General features: G+C 45.9%; 1 protein-coding gene across 2 annotated transcripts in view; it reads right to left on the bottom strand.

Annotated features, from left to right (window-relative positions):
• CDK19 (cyclin dependent kinase 19) overlaps positions 1-15,295 on the bottom strand; it is a 287,493-nt gene that overhangs the window by 145,626 nt on the left and 126,572 nt on the right. For both annotated transcript variants that reach the window (XM_089664589.1, XM_089664595.1), the window contains exon 3: positions 548-658. In XM_089664589.1, coding sequence (XP_089520715.1) covers positions 548-658 — 111 coding nt within the window. The remainder of the gene's footprint in view (positions 1-547; positions 659-15,295) is intronic.

The following is a 15,295-nucleotide window of genomic DNA, read 5'->3' as shown; positions in this document are numbered from 1 at the left end:
CCCAAAACACACGGCCAAGGCAACAAAGGAGTGGCTTAAGAAGAAGCACATTAAGGTCTTGGAGTGGCCTAGCCAGTCTCCAGACCTTAACCCGATTGAAAATCTGTGGAGGGAGCTGAAAGTTCGAGTTGTCAAACGTCAGCCACCAAACCTTAATGACTTGGAGAGGATCTGCCAAGAGGAGTAGGCCAAAATCCCTCCTGAGATGTGTGCAAACCTGGTGGCCAACTATAGGAAACCTCTGACCTCTGTGATTGCCAACAAGGGATTTGCCACCAAGTACCAAGTCATGTTTTGTGAAGGGGATCAAATACTTATTTCCCTCATGAACATGCAAATCAGTGCATCATTTGTGCATTTCTGTAGAATTTTTAGTTGCTATTCTGTCTCTCAGTGTTACAATACACCTACCATTCGATTTTTAGACTGATCATTTATTTGTGAGTGGGCAAACATTCAAAATCAGTAGGGGATCAAATACTTATTTCCATCACTGTATATATATAAATATATATATTTTTTTAAATGTAATAAACAGCAGACTTACCCACAAATCATGTTCTGCATAATCAAAGAGTAGCCAAACTTTTCTGTCACTGTGAGACAGGAATACTTTTTGTAATGCAATTACGTTTGGGTGCTTCAATTCACGTAACAGCTAAAAAAAAAAAGAAAGAATGCATTGTATTGGAAAATAGTTTAAAACTTGCATTTTAAGACATATAAAAAAAAGTTAGAAAAGCGTTTAAAAAGAATGATGCTTTATGGATTCAAAATTTCTTCAACATTTGGGAATCCTTCATTCAAAACCTTGCCTGTACAAACTCAATCTATAATGCAATGCTTTCAATAAACTCAATGGTATCTACTCAGACTCTTGACCAATGATCCTCCATTTGACATTCCACACCCCTCTTAAATTCAATTGCACCTATTAAACTACAACTTCAGGCCTTCCCCTCTTCCTTTGCTTGCTTCCTTCTAGTCTGACCGCCATCCATTTAAAGCTTTGTTAATATACACCACTAGACACAGCACTGTTAAATCTCTTTCAGCTTATTTTAACATACTGTACATTGCCTTTCTTGATTTGATTTGTTGGCCAAATGTTGTGGCCATTGTTCTCGTTAATGGAATTTTCGCAATAATAATTAAAAAAAAAAAAAAAATGAATGATGCTTTGTATCTTACAGCAACTTGTTATACAATTGTTTAAACTGTAACTCCACTTTTGTTGAGGCTAGTTCCAAATGCATTACGTGCTGATGCTCTCTTGATGCATTCCACCCACTACAGTGCTTAGTGTGAGTATCAATCTGCTATAATCACATGACCCAACCAACTACTATTATATTAAAGCGGAACTAAACATATTATTTAAAGTGATACTAAAGCTAAAACGTTTTTTTACCTTAATGCATCCATCAGATGGACAAACACTAAAATGCAAATGTAATGTTTAATAACATTACAAAATGGCATGTGTAGTATTAATAAATGCCAAATATTTTTTTTGTTGTAGAGGAGAGAAAGGTTATGTCAGGGCTCCCAGGTATGACCAGAGATGTGTGACTGACGCAGAGAAACGCAGACTTCAGATATGTGATAAACAATATAATTTAACAACACTAACAATACAAACATAAACGCAGTGCAATACTAAACATAATACAGTGCAAACAAACCCAACCAAGCACCCACAGATAACAGTACATACAAGCAAGCGTCGTCAGGCAGGCCGGGTCAATATCAATTGGGCAGGTAGGTACAGGGGGAGCAAGCGGAGAATGGTCGGGGGTCACAGGCCAGGTTCAGCAGGTAGCAAGCAGCGTAGTACAGAGGGTCAGGCAGAGGGATGGTCAGGGTCACAAGCCAGGGATCAGAACAGGTAGCAAGCAGCGTAGTACAGAGGGTCAGGCAGAGGGATGGTCAGGAGCAAGCTGGGATCAGAGCAGGAGAAGTCAGCAGCAGTTCAGATCAGGCAGGGTCAGCAAAGAAACAGGATGCAGGACAGATACAGGACCTAGGACAAACACAACACCAAGGCAGAGTCTGTGGGTCTGGCCATCCCTTAAATACCCCAGCATAATTAGTTCCAGGTGTTTGACTGGCTGCAAGGTTGAGTCTCTGATTGCTGGGAGCACACGCTGGCCAGCCCTGGTACTGCAGCTCATAAGGCAGCTGAGTCCCACTATTGCTGGCCAGTCCATTCCTGACAGTACCCCCCCCCTCAAGGAGCGGCCTCAGGATGCTCCAAACAGTCCTAGCTGGGCAAAATGTTCCACCGCCCGGGTCTGGTAACTGGCGGGATATCAAAGACTGGCACACCGGGCAGGACTCCGGGCAGCGGCACACCGGGCAGAGGCACACCGGGCTGGACTCCGGGCAGAGGCACACCGGGCAGTGGTACACCGGGCTGGACTCCGGGCAGAGGCACATCGGGCAGGACTCCGGGCAGAGGCACATCGGGCAGGACTCCGGGCAGAGGCACATCGGGCAGGACTCCGGGCAGAGGCACATCAGGCAGGACTCCGGGCAGAGGCACATCGGGCTGGACTCCGGGCAGAGGCACATCGGGCTGGACTCCGGGCAGAGGCACATCGGGCTGGACTCCGGGCAGAGGCACATCGGGCTGGACTCCGGGCAGAGGCACATCGGGCTGGACTCCGGGCAGAGGCACATCGGGCTGGACTCCGGGCAGAGGCACATCGGGCTGGACTCCGGGCAGAGGCACATCGGGCTGGACTCCGGGCAGAGGCACATCGGGCTGGACTCTGGGCAGAGGCACATCGGATTACCAGGCGGAGCAGCAGGCACCGGGCCCCCGGGCGGGGCAGCGGGCACCGGGCCCCCGGGCGGGGCGACGGGCGTCGGGCTCCCAGGCGGGGCGACGGGCGTCGGGCCCCCAGGCGGGGCGACGGGCGTCGGGCCCCCGGGCGGGGCGACGGGCCCCCGGGCGGGGCGACGGGCATCGGGCCCCCGGGCGGGGCGACGGGTGTCGGGCTCCCGGGCGGGGCGACGGGCGTCGGGCCCCTGGGCGGGGCGACGGGCGTCGGGCCCCCGGGCGGGGCGACGGGCCCCCGGGCGGGGCGACGGGCATCGGGCCCCCGGGCGGGGCGACAGGTCTCGGGCCCTCAGGCGGAGCGGCGGGCGCCGGACCCCCAGGTGGAGCGACAGGTCTCGGGCCCCCAGGCGGAGCGACAGGTCTCGGGCCCTCAGGCGGAGCGGCGGGCGCCGGACCCCCAGATGGAGCGACAGGTCTCGGGCCCTCAGGCGGAGCGACAGGTCTCGGGCCCCCAGGCGGAGCGGCGGGCGCCGGACCCCCAGGCGGAGCGGCGGGCGCCGGACCCCCAGGCGGAGCGGCGGGCGCCGGACCCCCAGGCGGAGCGGCAGGTCTCGGGCCCCCAGGCGGAGCGACAGGTCTCGGGCCCCCAGGCGGAGCGACAGGTCTCGGGCCCCCAGGCGGAGCGACAGGTCTCGGGCCCCCAGGCGGAGCGGCGGGCGCCGGACCCCCAGATGGAGCGACAGGTCTCCGTCCCTCAGGCGGAGCGGCGGGCGCCGGACCCCCAGGTGGAGCGACAGGTCTCGGGCCCTCAGGCGGAGCGGTGGGCGCCGGACCCCCAGGTGGAGCGACAGGTCTCGGGCCCTCAGGCGGAGCGGCGGGCGCCGAGTCACCAGGCACGACAGTGGGCTCCGAGTCAACTGGCATGACCGCTGGCACTGGGTCAGACATTGGATCGTCTGGCTGGACAGCGGGCATCGGGTCACCAGGCATCAGGTCATTTGGCTCGACCGCGGGCACCGCATCATCTGGCAAGGCAGTGGGCTCTGAGTCAACTGGCATGACCGCGGGCACTGGGGCAGACATTGAATCGTCTGGCTGGACAGCGGGCATCGGGTCAACAGGCATCAGGTCATTTGGCTCGACAGCGGGCACCGCGTCATCTGGCAAGGCAGTGGGCTCCGAGTCAACAGGCACGACAGTGGGCACCGGGTCATCAGGTACCGGATTGTCTGGCTCGACAGCGGGCATCGGGTCACCAGGTATGACAGCGGGCACTGGGTCACCAGGCATCAGGTCATTTGGCTTGCCAGCGGGCACCACGTCATCTGGCAAGGCAGTGGGCACCGGGTCACCAGGCATTGGATCGTCTGGCTCGACAGCGGGCATCGGGTCACCAGGTATGACAGCGGGCACTGGGTCACCAGGCATCAGGTCATTTGGCTCGCCAGCGGGCACCGCGTCATCTGGCAAGGCAGTGGGCACCGAGTCACCAGGTACGACAGCGGGCTCTGAGTCAATTGGCACGACAGCGGGCACCGGATCAGGTACCGGATCATCTGGATCAACAGCGGGCATCGAGTCAACTGGCCTAATAGGATCGTCAGGCTGGATCAGTTCATCATGCTGGGTAGAGGCATCAGGCTGAATGCCGGCGTCCGGCTGAGTAGAGGCTTCAGGCCGAGTAGAGGCTTCAGGCCGAGTAGAGGCTTCAGGCCGAGTAGAGGCTTCAGGCCGAGTAGAGGCTTCAGGCTGCGTACAGGCATCAGGCTGCGTAGAGGATTCAGGCTGAGTAGAGGATTCAGGCTGAGTAGAGGATTCAGGCTGAGTAGAGGATTCAGGCTGAGTAGAGGATTCAGGCTGAACCACGGAAGGCAGGTTCACCGGTTTGGATACTGGCAGGATGGTATTGGTTGGAAAGAATTTTCGCTTTTTTCTGGTTTTAACTACTGGAGCACTGCAAGTAAACGCAGGTCTGCAAACGAATGGAGCAGCTGGAGACAGAGAAGAACTGGAGGATGGAACAGGAGAGGGAGCAGTTGCTACAGAGGGCTTTTTTACAGGGTTAAAGGCAGGATAGGTGCAGCGAGTGGGAACAGGGGACTGACATGCGGTAGATAGCCAAGTATACTGGGCTGTAACTGGAGGAGCTGTTGGGAATACAGGAGTAGATTAGAAGCAGGACTGGGTTTTTGTAAGCTGACTGAGGCTGGGTGCAACAAGTCTGTCCATGTCTGCAGTATGGGTTGAACAAAGCTGAGCTTACACAAAGCCTGTCTGACCAAAGACTGCACTGGGTTTATACAATCTCTTAGTGTCTGTGGTGAACATGTGGAATAACGCTCCAGAAAGTAACCCACATCATCCTCTAATAACCACACCAGGGACTCTACCTGGTCTGCACTAAATGGTGGCAAAAATTCATCCCTGCATTCGGGGGTACCAGATGAAACCAACTCTGCACAAACCTCAATCAATGGCTGCACCTCAGAGAACTCTGTGCCCTGATCTACTTGAACATGAGCGAGCCGTATACATTCTAGCAGTTCATCCCGGGGATACTCCTTCAGAGTCTGATAAGCATACTCCCTGTCATCAAACACTAGCAGAGATAAATACGCAATCTCATCCAGATCCATCCTTCCCATCAACAAGCCAAGATGGCTTCCCTGTGCAGCCACTTGTGGTCAGGATTGGCCTTGGTGTAATGTCAGGGCTCCCAGGTATGACCAGAGGTGTGTGACTGACGCAGGGAAACGCAGACTTCAGATATGTGATAAACAATATAATTTATTAACACTAACAATACAAACATAAACGCAGTGCAATACTAAACATAATACAGTGCAAACAAACCCAACCAACCACCCACAGATAACAGTACATACAAGCAAGCGTCGTCAGGCAGGCCGGGTCAATATCAATTGGGCAGGTAGGTACAGGGGGAGCAAGCGGAGAATGGTCGGGGTCACAGGCCAGGTTCAGCAGGTAGCAAGCAGCGTAGTACAAAGGGTCAGGCAGAGGGATGGTCAGGGTCACAAGCCAGGGATCAGAACAGGTAGCAAGCAGCGTAGTACAGAGGGTCAGGCAGAGGGATGGTCAGAGTCACAAGCCAGGGATCAGAACAGGTAGCAAGCAGCGTGGTACAGAGGGTCAGGCAGAGGGATGGTCAGGAGCGAGCCGGGATCAGAGCAGGAGAAGTCAGCAGCAGTTCAGATCAGGCAGGGTCAGCAAAGGACCAGAAACAGGATGCAGGACAGATACAGGGCCCAGGACAAACACCAAGGCAGAGTCTGTGGGTCTGGCCATCCCTTAAATACCCCAGCATAATCAGTTCCAGGTGTTAGCTGGCTGCAAAGTTGAGTCTCTGATTGCTGGGAGCACCCGCTGGCCAGCCCTGGTACTGCAGCTCATAAGGCAGCTGAGTCCTACTATTGCTGGCCATTGCATTCCTGACAGGTTATAACCTTTGACAAGTTTTTACTGGTGTATTTGCCCCCACAGAGACAATTTATCTTTGCTTCCGTTCATGCTGACACCCTGTAGGTGATCTTTAAAAAAATGAAAAAAAGAAATGAACATTGGAGAAGTTGTCAATAGCAACCAGTTTAAATTCCTATTTATATTTGAGTTCCATTAAACAATGTAAGCTCAACTTCAACTATAAGCTGTTTTGTTAATGTTGTACGTGGAATTAAATGCTACCCACTGATTAATATGCTAGCAAAGGAAAAAATCTGTGTTTTGCGAACAGTAGGCCCTCATTTGGGGTGGGATGCCTTTAAAGTCCCTGTTAGAGCACAATACATTTCAATAATTAGGCACATCAGAAAGTCTTATCTGTCACCCTAAAGCGCCCTATAACAGTTTGAACAAAATGTTGCATTGAATCCTACTGATCAAAATTTTGGGGAACTAAATTGAAGAGATCTCCTCTTACCTCGAACAGACCTTGTGAGCTGTTCCCATTTAAAGTTGTAAAGGCTGAAAGGTTTTTACCTTTATGCATTCTATGTATACAGGTAAAAACCTTCTGCGTGCCCCCCCCCCCCCCCCAGCACCCTAATACTCACCTGAGCCCACTCTCGATCCATTGATGTGTACAGGAGCCTCGGCTGTCCCAGGTCTCTCTCAGCTCACTGGCTGAGACACAGAAGTGGGAGCCATTGGCTCCAACTGCTGTCAGTCACTACCACTGAGCCAATGAGGAAAGAGTAGGGCCAAGCCATGGCTCTATGTGTCTTATTGAAACATAGAATAGGGCTCGGGAGTGAGCACGCACCAATGCCCCCATGGAGGCACTGGTCAAAGGGGAGGAGCCAGGAGCACCGGCAGAGGACCCAAGCAGAAAAAAATCAGAGCTGTTCTGCAAAACTATTGCACAGAACAGGTAAGAATGACATGTTTGTTTGTTTTTAAAAAAAAGCTGATGCTTTAATATCATTTTAAATTTGCGTGAAAAGATGTTTGAAGGAGGGGCCAAAAATGATAAAAAATTAGCCAATTTGGTGTCTGAACATTCTGTGCAGGCCGATGTTCCTTGTATTAAAACCATGAATGGTGTGTTTCGGACTGACTCCTGGGATATCTTGGGAGCCTTCTTGATTATTTTAAAAACCTCTCCCCCATTGCACTGTATGACCAGGTTGCTTATTCTGACAGCTTACAACAATTGCCCATTTTAATGTTATTATATCAGAATAGGAGCTTCTGGCATACTCCATTTACTCTAGATGAATATAATCATAATGTCCTTCCCTAATAATAAAAGTCCTGGTCCTGACAGCATTCCATTAGACTGGTATAAATTATACATAGAGGAGCTTGTCCTGACACTCTGTGACTAGTACTGTATATGCAGTTTCACGAACAGGGGACCCTCCCTTAATCCATGTACCAGGTGTATATAGTCCTCATACCTAAACTAGAAAAAGATCCTTTGGATTGTGGCTCATACAGGAAAATTGTTTACTTAGGTGTATGTTTATTAAGCAGAGATAATTCATCTTATTTCAGTTCTCTGCAGTTCTCAGGGAAAAATCTTCTCCTCTGTCACTCTGTTTATGAAGCGGAGAACATTTGTTCTCTGAAGGAGAAAAGAGAAGTTTTTCCTCTGAGATCAGCTGAGATCTGTGTAGAGGGGGAGGGCTGCATGTGATCTCCTGAGATAATTGTGTGATTACAGATCACCTGAGTTTAAACAGTGAAACCAAATTTAAAAAGACCATGCAATTACATGAAAATAATAAGCACTGACCACTGGTATTTTTTAATGCACATTTGGCACATTCTTTAAATGTGTATTTTGGCTCTTTGTTATTGCGCATTTTAGCATTATTTACGTTCATTTTGCCACTTTTTAACATGCTGTATTTTTTTAAATGCATTTTGATGTGGGTTTCTTTAATGTGCATTTTGGCACTTTTCTAAACACACATTTAGGCGCTTTAATGCACATTTTGGCACAGGTTATGTACATATACATGGTGTGGTTTGTAAGGCACATTTTGGCACTTTTCCTAGCACAAATAATGGCACCGCAAGCAAGATATTCATTTTGCATGCATTTCCAGAACACACACAAAAACGAAAGGGAAATAATGAGCCAAAATACATGTTAAAGCACCAAAATCCACATAAAAAATTCAACTCACATTTTTAAAAAAATGTGTGTTGAAAAAAGCAGCAACATGTTTGTTAAAAACTTCACCAAAATGTGCATTAACCTCCCTAGCGGTCTGATTATGTCAGGATTTCTGTGCTCAAAGCGGTACATTGTTTTCAATGGAAATATGTTTTTTATTGTAGGCCTGTAATTCTTAGGAATAACTCACAGAAATCTGTCCGAACAAGAGTCTAGTAAACATCCCGGGTATGATAAAATTTTAAACAAAAAATCATAAATTATAATTTAAGAATCATAAAAAATAATATTATAATAAAAAAATTTAATTCAATAATGTAATCAAACCAAAAACACTGAAATTTGAAATAGAGCGTAAAGTTCGCACATCACTGAGCAAAGTCGCAAAATCGTTTTCAGCGTCTGATGACAAATTTCTCCAGGGATCATCACTCAATTCTGCAAGTGGTTCTAATTTACTATCGCTGTTCTCTAGCTGGTCTAAAACCGCTTTTGACCTAAAGGGATGCTTTTTGGATGCCATGGACGTTTCTTAGTTTCCAAACAGAAAGAACGGTAAAAATGCAAGCATGGCACTGGACAAAGTAGTAGGGACAAAATGTATGTGAAATGCTTTGATATAGTAATGTAATACTATCAGATTTTAGTGTATTATGTGTATGTAAAATTGTGACATTTTTAATCTCCCGCTAGTTCCATCCCCCGTACGTCCCAACGCTCGCAGGGAACGGAACCCGGAAAACGGATGCCGTCATCAGCCAGAGGATATGGCCGGGGACGCAGCAGGAGGACAGCGCGGGGCCGCAGGACAAGGTAAGTGATCCAGGGATCCCAGAGAAAGGTTGCAGTGTAATTCCGAGTGTAGGTCGGGGTTACCACTTCTGGTACAGAAACTTAACCACAAGCTACACTTGGGAATACCCCCAGGGGGGTTAAAAAAAAGCCAAACTGAACCTTTTTTGGGCATGGAGTATTGTGTGTTTTTTTTTAATATGCATTTAGGTGCGTTGATAGCGTATTTGTCAAATGACAAAAAAATGGATGTCTGCTGACAGCATTTGGGGTGCCATTACCAATGAATGGCACCCAAAAGCGCACTGCGTATTTTAACACAATTTTAGCATAATTTGGTATTGCGGCAAGAATTGTGCAATTCTGCCAACAATTCTGCATTGCTCAGGTGTGAATGCATTCTAAACGACAATACACTATACTCTGTGTGTGTGTGTGTGTGTGTATATATATATATATATATATATATATATATATATATATATATATATATATACACACACATACATACATACATATACACACACACTATATATAAAACACAAATATACATACATAAACATATATAGTTATAATTTATTTCAATGTGCTGATATTAGGAAGAAAGAAGCCTTCTTGTTCATATCACAGCAGCTTCCTACCAAGATTCTTCAGCTCTGGACTGGAGAATCTGGGATGGAGATATTTTAAAGAGATGGTCATTGAAATCTTCAGATCTCTTCTTCATAACCTGGCCATCTCTGTAAAAGTGAATGACAGAAGGGTGTGTCCTGTGACGATCCTTCCTAAGGTCCTAGCAACTAAACTTTCCTGGGTGGTCGAGACCTTGGTGTAGTCTGATCAAACCTGATTCCTTCCTTGGAAAATCCACCAGCATACACTACATTGCCAAAAGTATTGGTTCACCCCTCCAAATCATTGGATTCATGCGTTCCAATCACCTCCATGGCCACAAGTGTATCAAATCAAGCACCTAGGCATGTAGACTGCTTCTACAAACATTTGTGAAAGAATGGGTCGCTCTCAGGAACTCAAATGAATTCAAGCATGGTACTATGATAGGTTGCCACTTGTGCAAAAGTCCATATGTGAAATTTCCTTGCTATAAATATTCCACAATCAACTGTTAGTGGTATAACAAAGTGGAAGCAACTGGGAACAACAGCAACTCAGCCACAAAGTGGAAGGCCACATAAAATGACAGAGCGGAGTTGGCGCATGCTGAAGCGCACAGTGCGCACAAGTCACCAACTGTCTGCAGAGTCAATAGCTAAAGACCTCCAAACGTCATTTGGCCTTCAGATTAGCACAACCTTTCCATAAGACTGTATGCTCTGGTAAAAAATATTAAACAATCCTTTACTTTATTGAAGAAAAAAAAAAAGAAAAACTTGCAAGGTTTTGCAGCAACAATCTCATGTGATTGCTCATATGTTAAAGGAAAACAAATCACATGCACACCAACAATACAGCCAGAAGGTTAAGGGTGTGAACATTAGAGTTTAGCGTGGGAAAGGTTTAACAAAACAACAATTGATGAATGTCACTTCAACAAATGTGCAACTTATGACATTTTTGTCTCAATTTACAATGAAGAAACAAGGACAAAGTCAAACATCTCGCTGATCAATGTGCTTTCAGTATTTTGATCCTACTAATGCTAGACATAATTGTGCCAAGTTAAAGGAGAGTTTCACTAAATGCTAGTTTTTTTCAAAGCAACATAAATATGACAGAATTACCCCTGATGTATAAGATGATAACTAAAAAACTGAAAGGATTATTTTAAAAGTCTCTGTGATAGAGGCAGACTTGAAAATTCTCACCAGGTGGTATCTAGTTCCTTCACACCTAGTAAAGATGTACCCAGGAACTTCCCCACTTTACTTCCGAGGATGTGCTTTAGGAGGCTCAATGTACGATATTGTAGTGTTTTCCTCATGAGGGCCGTTGTGTTGTGAGTATCCCTGGTCTTCCCTCTGCACAGCCAGGCAACAGGTATTTCTCACACAGACTTGCATCCAAAGACAATGACCAGTAGATGAACTTGGTTTGTTGTTTTATTAGGGAAATTCAACCTGGATAGGGAAATAAGGATTATGGGATGCCCCGTTTGGCTTCAATCAATGGAAGGGGGACACTTCCTATGTACAAAGCAGATCCTGGACTGTTCTTTTCCTGAAAGCCATCAATTGTTGCGGATAAGTAGCAGCTGCCCCTTACGGATGAGAAACTAGCAGCCCCTCAAGAATCACCTCACTTCTCATAGCTACATGCAGAGACGTCTTCTCTCCCCCTTACAGAGTTGCTCCCAGCTCCACAGCCTGCAAGTACTACCAGACCTCCGGGCTTCTCTGAAGATTTCCCAAGATTAGAATAAAGGATTGAGCCTAATGATGTCCTTAGAAAGATTGCTACGTTTGGCAGTCTTTTCCCTTGTAGATCCCAAAGTGTGCTGCTGTGCTTATACTATCTCTTTGCTCCCTACTGCTCCAGGCCTTGGTCCCATCCACGCCTCTCTGCAGAATGTAGAATACACTACACTATTCTAGTAGCACACTAGAGGGTGCTACAATATATGGTGGGAATGTCCCCAGATTCAGGGCTTCTGGAACCAGGTTTTCACGATGCTCTGGTGTATTACTGGATTGCAAACCCCACAGCAATCTCACACAGCCCTGCTTAATGAACCCATCAAGGATATTCTACAGTGTTTATAAAGGCTGTATCCACAAATTCATAGCACAAGTGAAAAGGAATATCTCATGGATAATGACAAAAAAATTGCTGGACTCAAAAGATACTTCTAAAAATTTTGAAACAACATGCAACCCATGGGCCCAGTACATATGCAAACGAATGCAACTTCCTGCTGAAGTTGATCCAACAAGGGGTGGAATTATTAAGGCCTAATCTCCTCTTTCTCCCTCTAGTACTCTTTTTCCTCCTTCCTATTTCTCTCTGTCTGGTATCCTACCTCTACTTACAGATTTCTTTACTTATAATACTTTAACAGGAGCATGGTATTTGTAGGCTCCATCAAAAGCATTGCTCGTTTCACGCTCTGTATGCGCAACCTTCTTGAAATGGGCTTCTTTTGCCTAAATATAATTTTTTAGGACATATTAGTCTATACTACAGTAACGGAGAATCTCATGATGTAATGGGTATACTTGTTGATATGCCTTCCCCTGGTAATATTTTGTGCATTCTTGCCACAAGTAATTCGTACCTTTTATCTCTCTGAAAAGTTTGAATGAAAATTTATTGAAAGCAAAAAACTAAAAGGAGATATTAGATATCATATACACCTAGACACTTTTACAAGCATCATACCTCAACTCACTTTTCTGCTCTGTCCACCTACTTCACACAGGACAACTAATTTTAAAGCCGCACTTCTGTAGGGCAAGGCATTGGATTAATTCTTTGACAGACCCAACTAGGACAGGGGCTTTTGGAGAAGACTTTGGCTTTTACCCACTGATTAAGGCCCATGGAGAGAGCAGATCATTCTTTAATGATGGACAACAATGTGAAGAAGGCTGACAGTGAGGCTAGGATGAATTCTCTGAGTAAAGACATTAAAGCGTCCCTTCTGGAGTGGATGGAAAGGTGTAATATTAATCTTATACAGGCTAATGGTCAGAGGAATTATGGGGCCTTCCCGCAGACAGTAGAAGCTCCTCCACGTGGAACAGAAATATTTATCAACAATCTCCCTCACGAAATCTATGAGTAATGTACTTTGTGTATGCAGGGGTGGGCTTGTTGCTGTCTGTAGTGGAGTCCCTGATAAATCAAAGCATTGTCTGGGTGCTTGGCTGTTGATTAGTTTAATGTTCATTAGATCACAGTTAGATGTTGGCTGTATGGTGTATCGTTTGCACATAGGATAATGTGATCAAGCTCCCACCTAATCAGTGTGGGATGTTTCCCGATGTCATATTCCCAATGTATAATATAGGTTTTTATTGTTCATGTGGGGACTGCCCCTCTTTCTGAAGTGTATAAAAACCTGTATTTCTGTTCAATAAAGGAGCTCCAGTTTTTGCACCTAAGCTAGTGTCGCCTAGTCTTGGGTGCGATGCCCAGCTATGATACCTTGGTCCTGTGTCCCAGCAACAAGGAAAACGTTCTCTGATGGAATTACCCAATCAGGGTGACAGGGGGTCCATCACAAGTTCCCTATTTTGGCCACAAAATGTCTCCATCGTCAATATGAAAAGCCTCTGCTTTAGGAACTGTCTTAGTAACATAGTAGCTCTGCCCCTGCTAGGTGAAGAACACCCTGTGGCCAAGTTTTGGCCACTTAAGTATATACACACTGTTAACATGCAGCACATAAACTTTAAAACAAGCCTTAAAGTGGTTGTAAAGGATTTAAAAAAAAAAATAACACACATGTCTTATACTTACATGAAAGCAGGACTTGGTCCCCACTCCCCCGTCACTAGCCTTAATTGACAGCAGTGGGAGCCAATACCTCCCGCTGCCTCGGCAAAGCCTGTGAGACCCAGATATAAGGAGAGAGATATGCACATGCATGTTGTCTTATTATAATGAAGTCCACACAGAAACAGTTCATAAGACAAATCTGTTGTCTTATATCAATAATGGAGGACGTATGACCAGTGTATATTTATATATGTACTATTCCTGCAGCAACCAATAGTCCTTTTCCAGAGAGATGCATTTATTCGGATAAAAATATTTGTTATAGATGACAGAAATTCAGCTGAATATTTGTAAAGATTACAATGAACAACAGCTCTCAAAGTCCCATTCAAGATACTTCATATCAAGCATAGAGATAGCACAAAATACAGCATATGTCCGATATAGAATATGCACCTAGGTTGCTCCCATGCATGCAATAATGTGAATTATGATCTATACCTGTCCTGTCACCTGTGTTTTGTCACCCGTATCCTGACCTATGCTCTGTCCCATGTATTCTATCCTGTGTTCTGTGTCCTGTGTTAATATACACTATTTCGCCATTCAGTACAATGGCAAGCACTCTGATTGGCCACTTTTATTAGCATGTTTGATCTTATGTGTCTAGACCTAGAAAATCTGTATGCATAGCTTTTAATTAAAAAGTTAAATAGATACTACTTGTCTTGTTTATGGCAAATCTGTTCTCTTCACCATAAACAAGCACATCATGAATATTTAAGACTTTTCCCAATCTATTTGCAAATAACCTGCTCTTAAACTTCCCCTGACTCTCCATATATTTACCCAAAAACAGGTTAACACAACAAAGGTAAGGTAATTACCTTCTGCATACATTAACATGGTAAGGAGTCCTTGTGGTGTGTAAAGTTGTCTTATCACTGGCCTATCCAAGAATGAACTGTATGTGTTTCAATGTCTTCAATACATATACATCTACATATATACAGTCAGGTCCATAAATTTTGGGACATCGACACAATTGTAACATTTTTGGCTCTATAAACCACCACAATGGATTTGAAATGAAACAAACAAGATATGCTTTAACTGCAGACTGTCAGCTTTAATTTGAGGGTATTTACATCCAAATCAGGTGAACGGTGTAGGAATTACAACAGTTTGCATATATGCCTCCCACTTGTTAAGGGACCAAAAGTAATGGGACAAATGGATTCTCAGCTGTTCCATGGCCAGGTGTGTGTTATTCCCTCATTATCCCATTTACAATGAGCAGATAAAAGGTCCAGAGTTCATTTCAAGTGTGCTATTTGCATTTGGAATCTGTTGCTGTCAACTCTCAAGATGAGATCCAAAGAGCTGTCACTATCAGAGAAGCAAGCCATCATTAGGCTGAAAAAACAAAAACAAACCCATCAGAGAGATAGCAAAAACATTAGGCGTGGCCAAAACAACTGTTTGGAACATTCTCAAAAAGAAGGAACGCACCGGTGAGCTCAGCAACACCAAAAGACCCGGAAGACCACGGGAAACAACTGTGGTGGATGACAGAAGAATTCTTTCCCTGGTGAAGGAAACACCTTTCACAACAGTTGGCCAGATCAAGAACACTCTCCAGGAGGTAGGTGTATGTGTGTCAAAGTCACCAATCAAGA

This window comes from Staurois parvus, unplaced genomic scaffold (genome assembly GCF_062004578.1).
Source record: "Staurois parvus isolate SC_StPar_1 unplaced genomic scaffold, SC_StPar_1.0 ptg000048l, whole genome shotgun sequence".
Taxonomy (NCBI): domain Eukaryota; kingdom Metazoa; phylum Chordata; class Amphibia; order Anura; family Ranidae; genus Staurois; species Staurois parvus.
The sequence above is the reverse complement of the archived record's forward strand: the minus strand, read 5'-3'. Positions and strand labels throughout refer to the sequence as shown.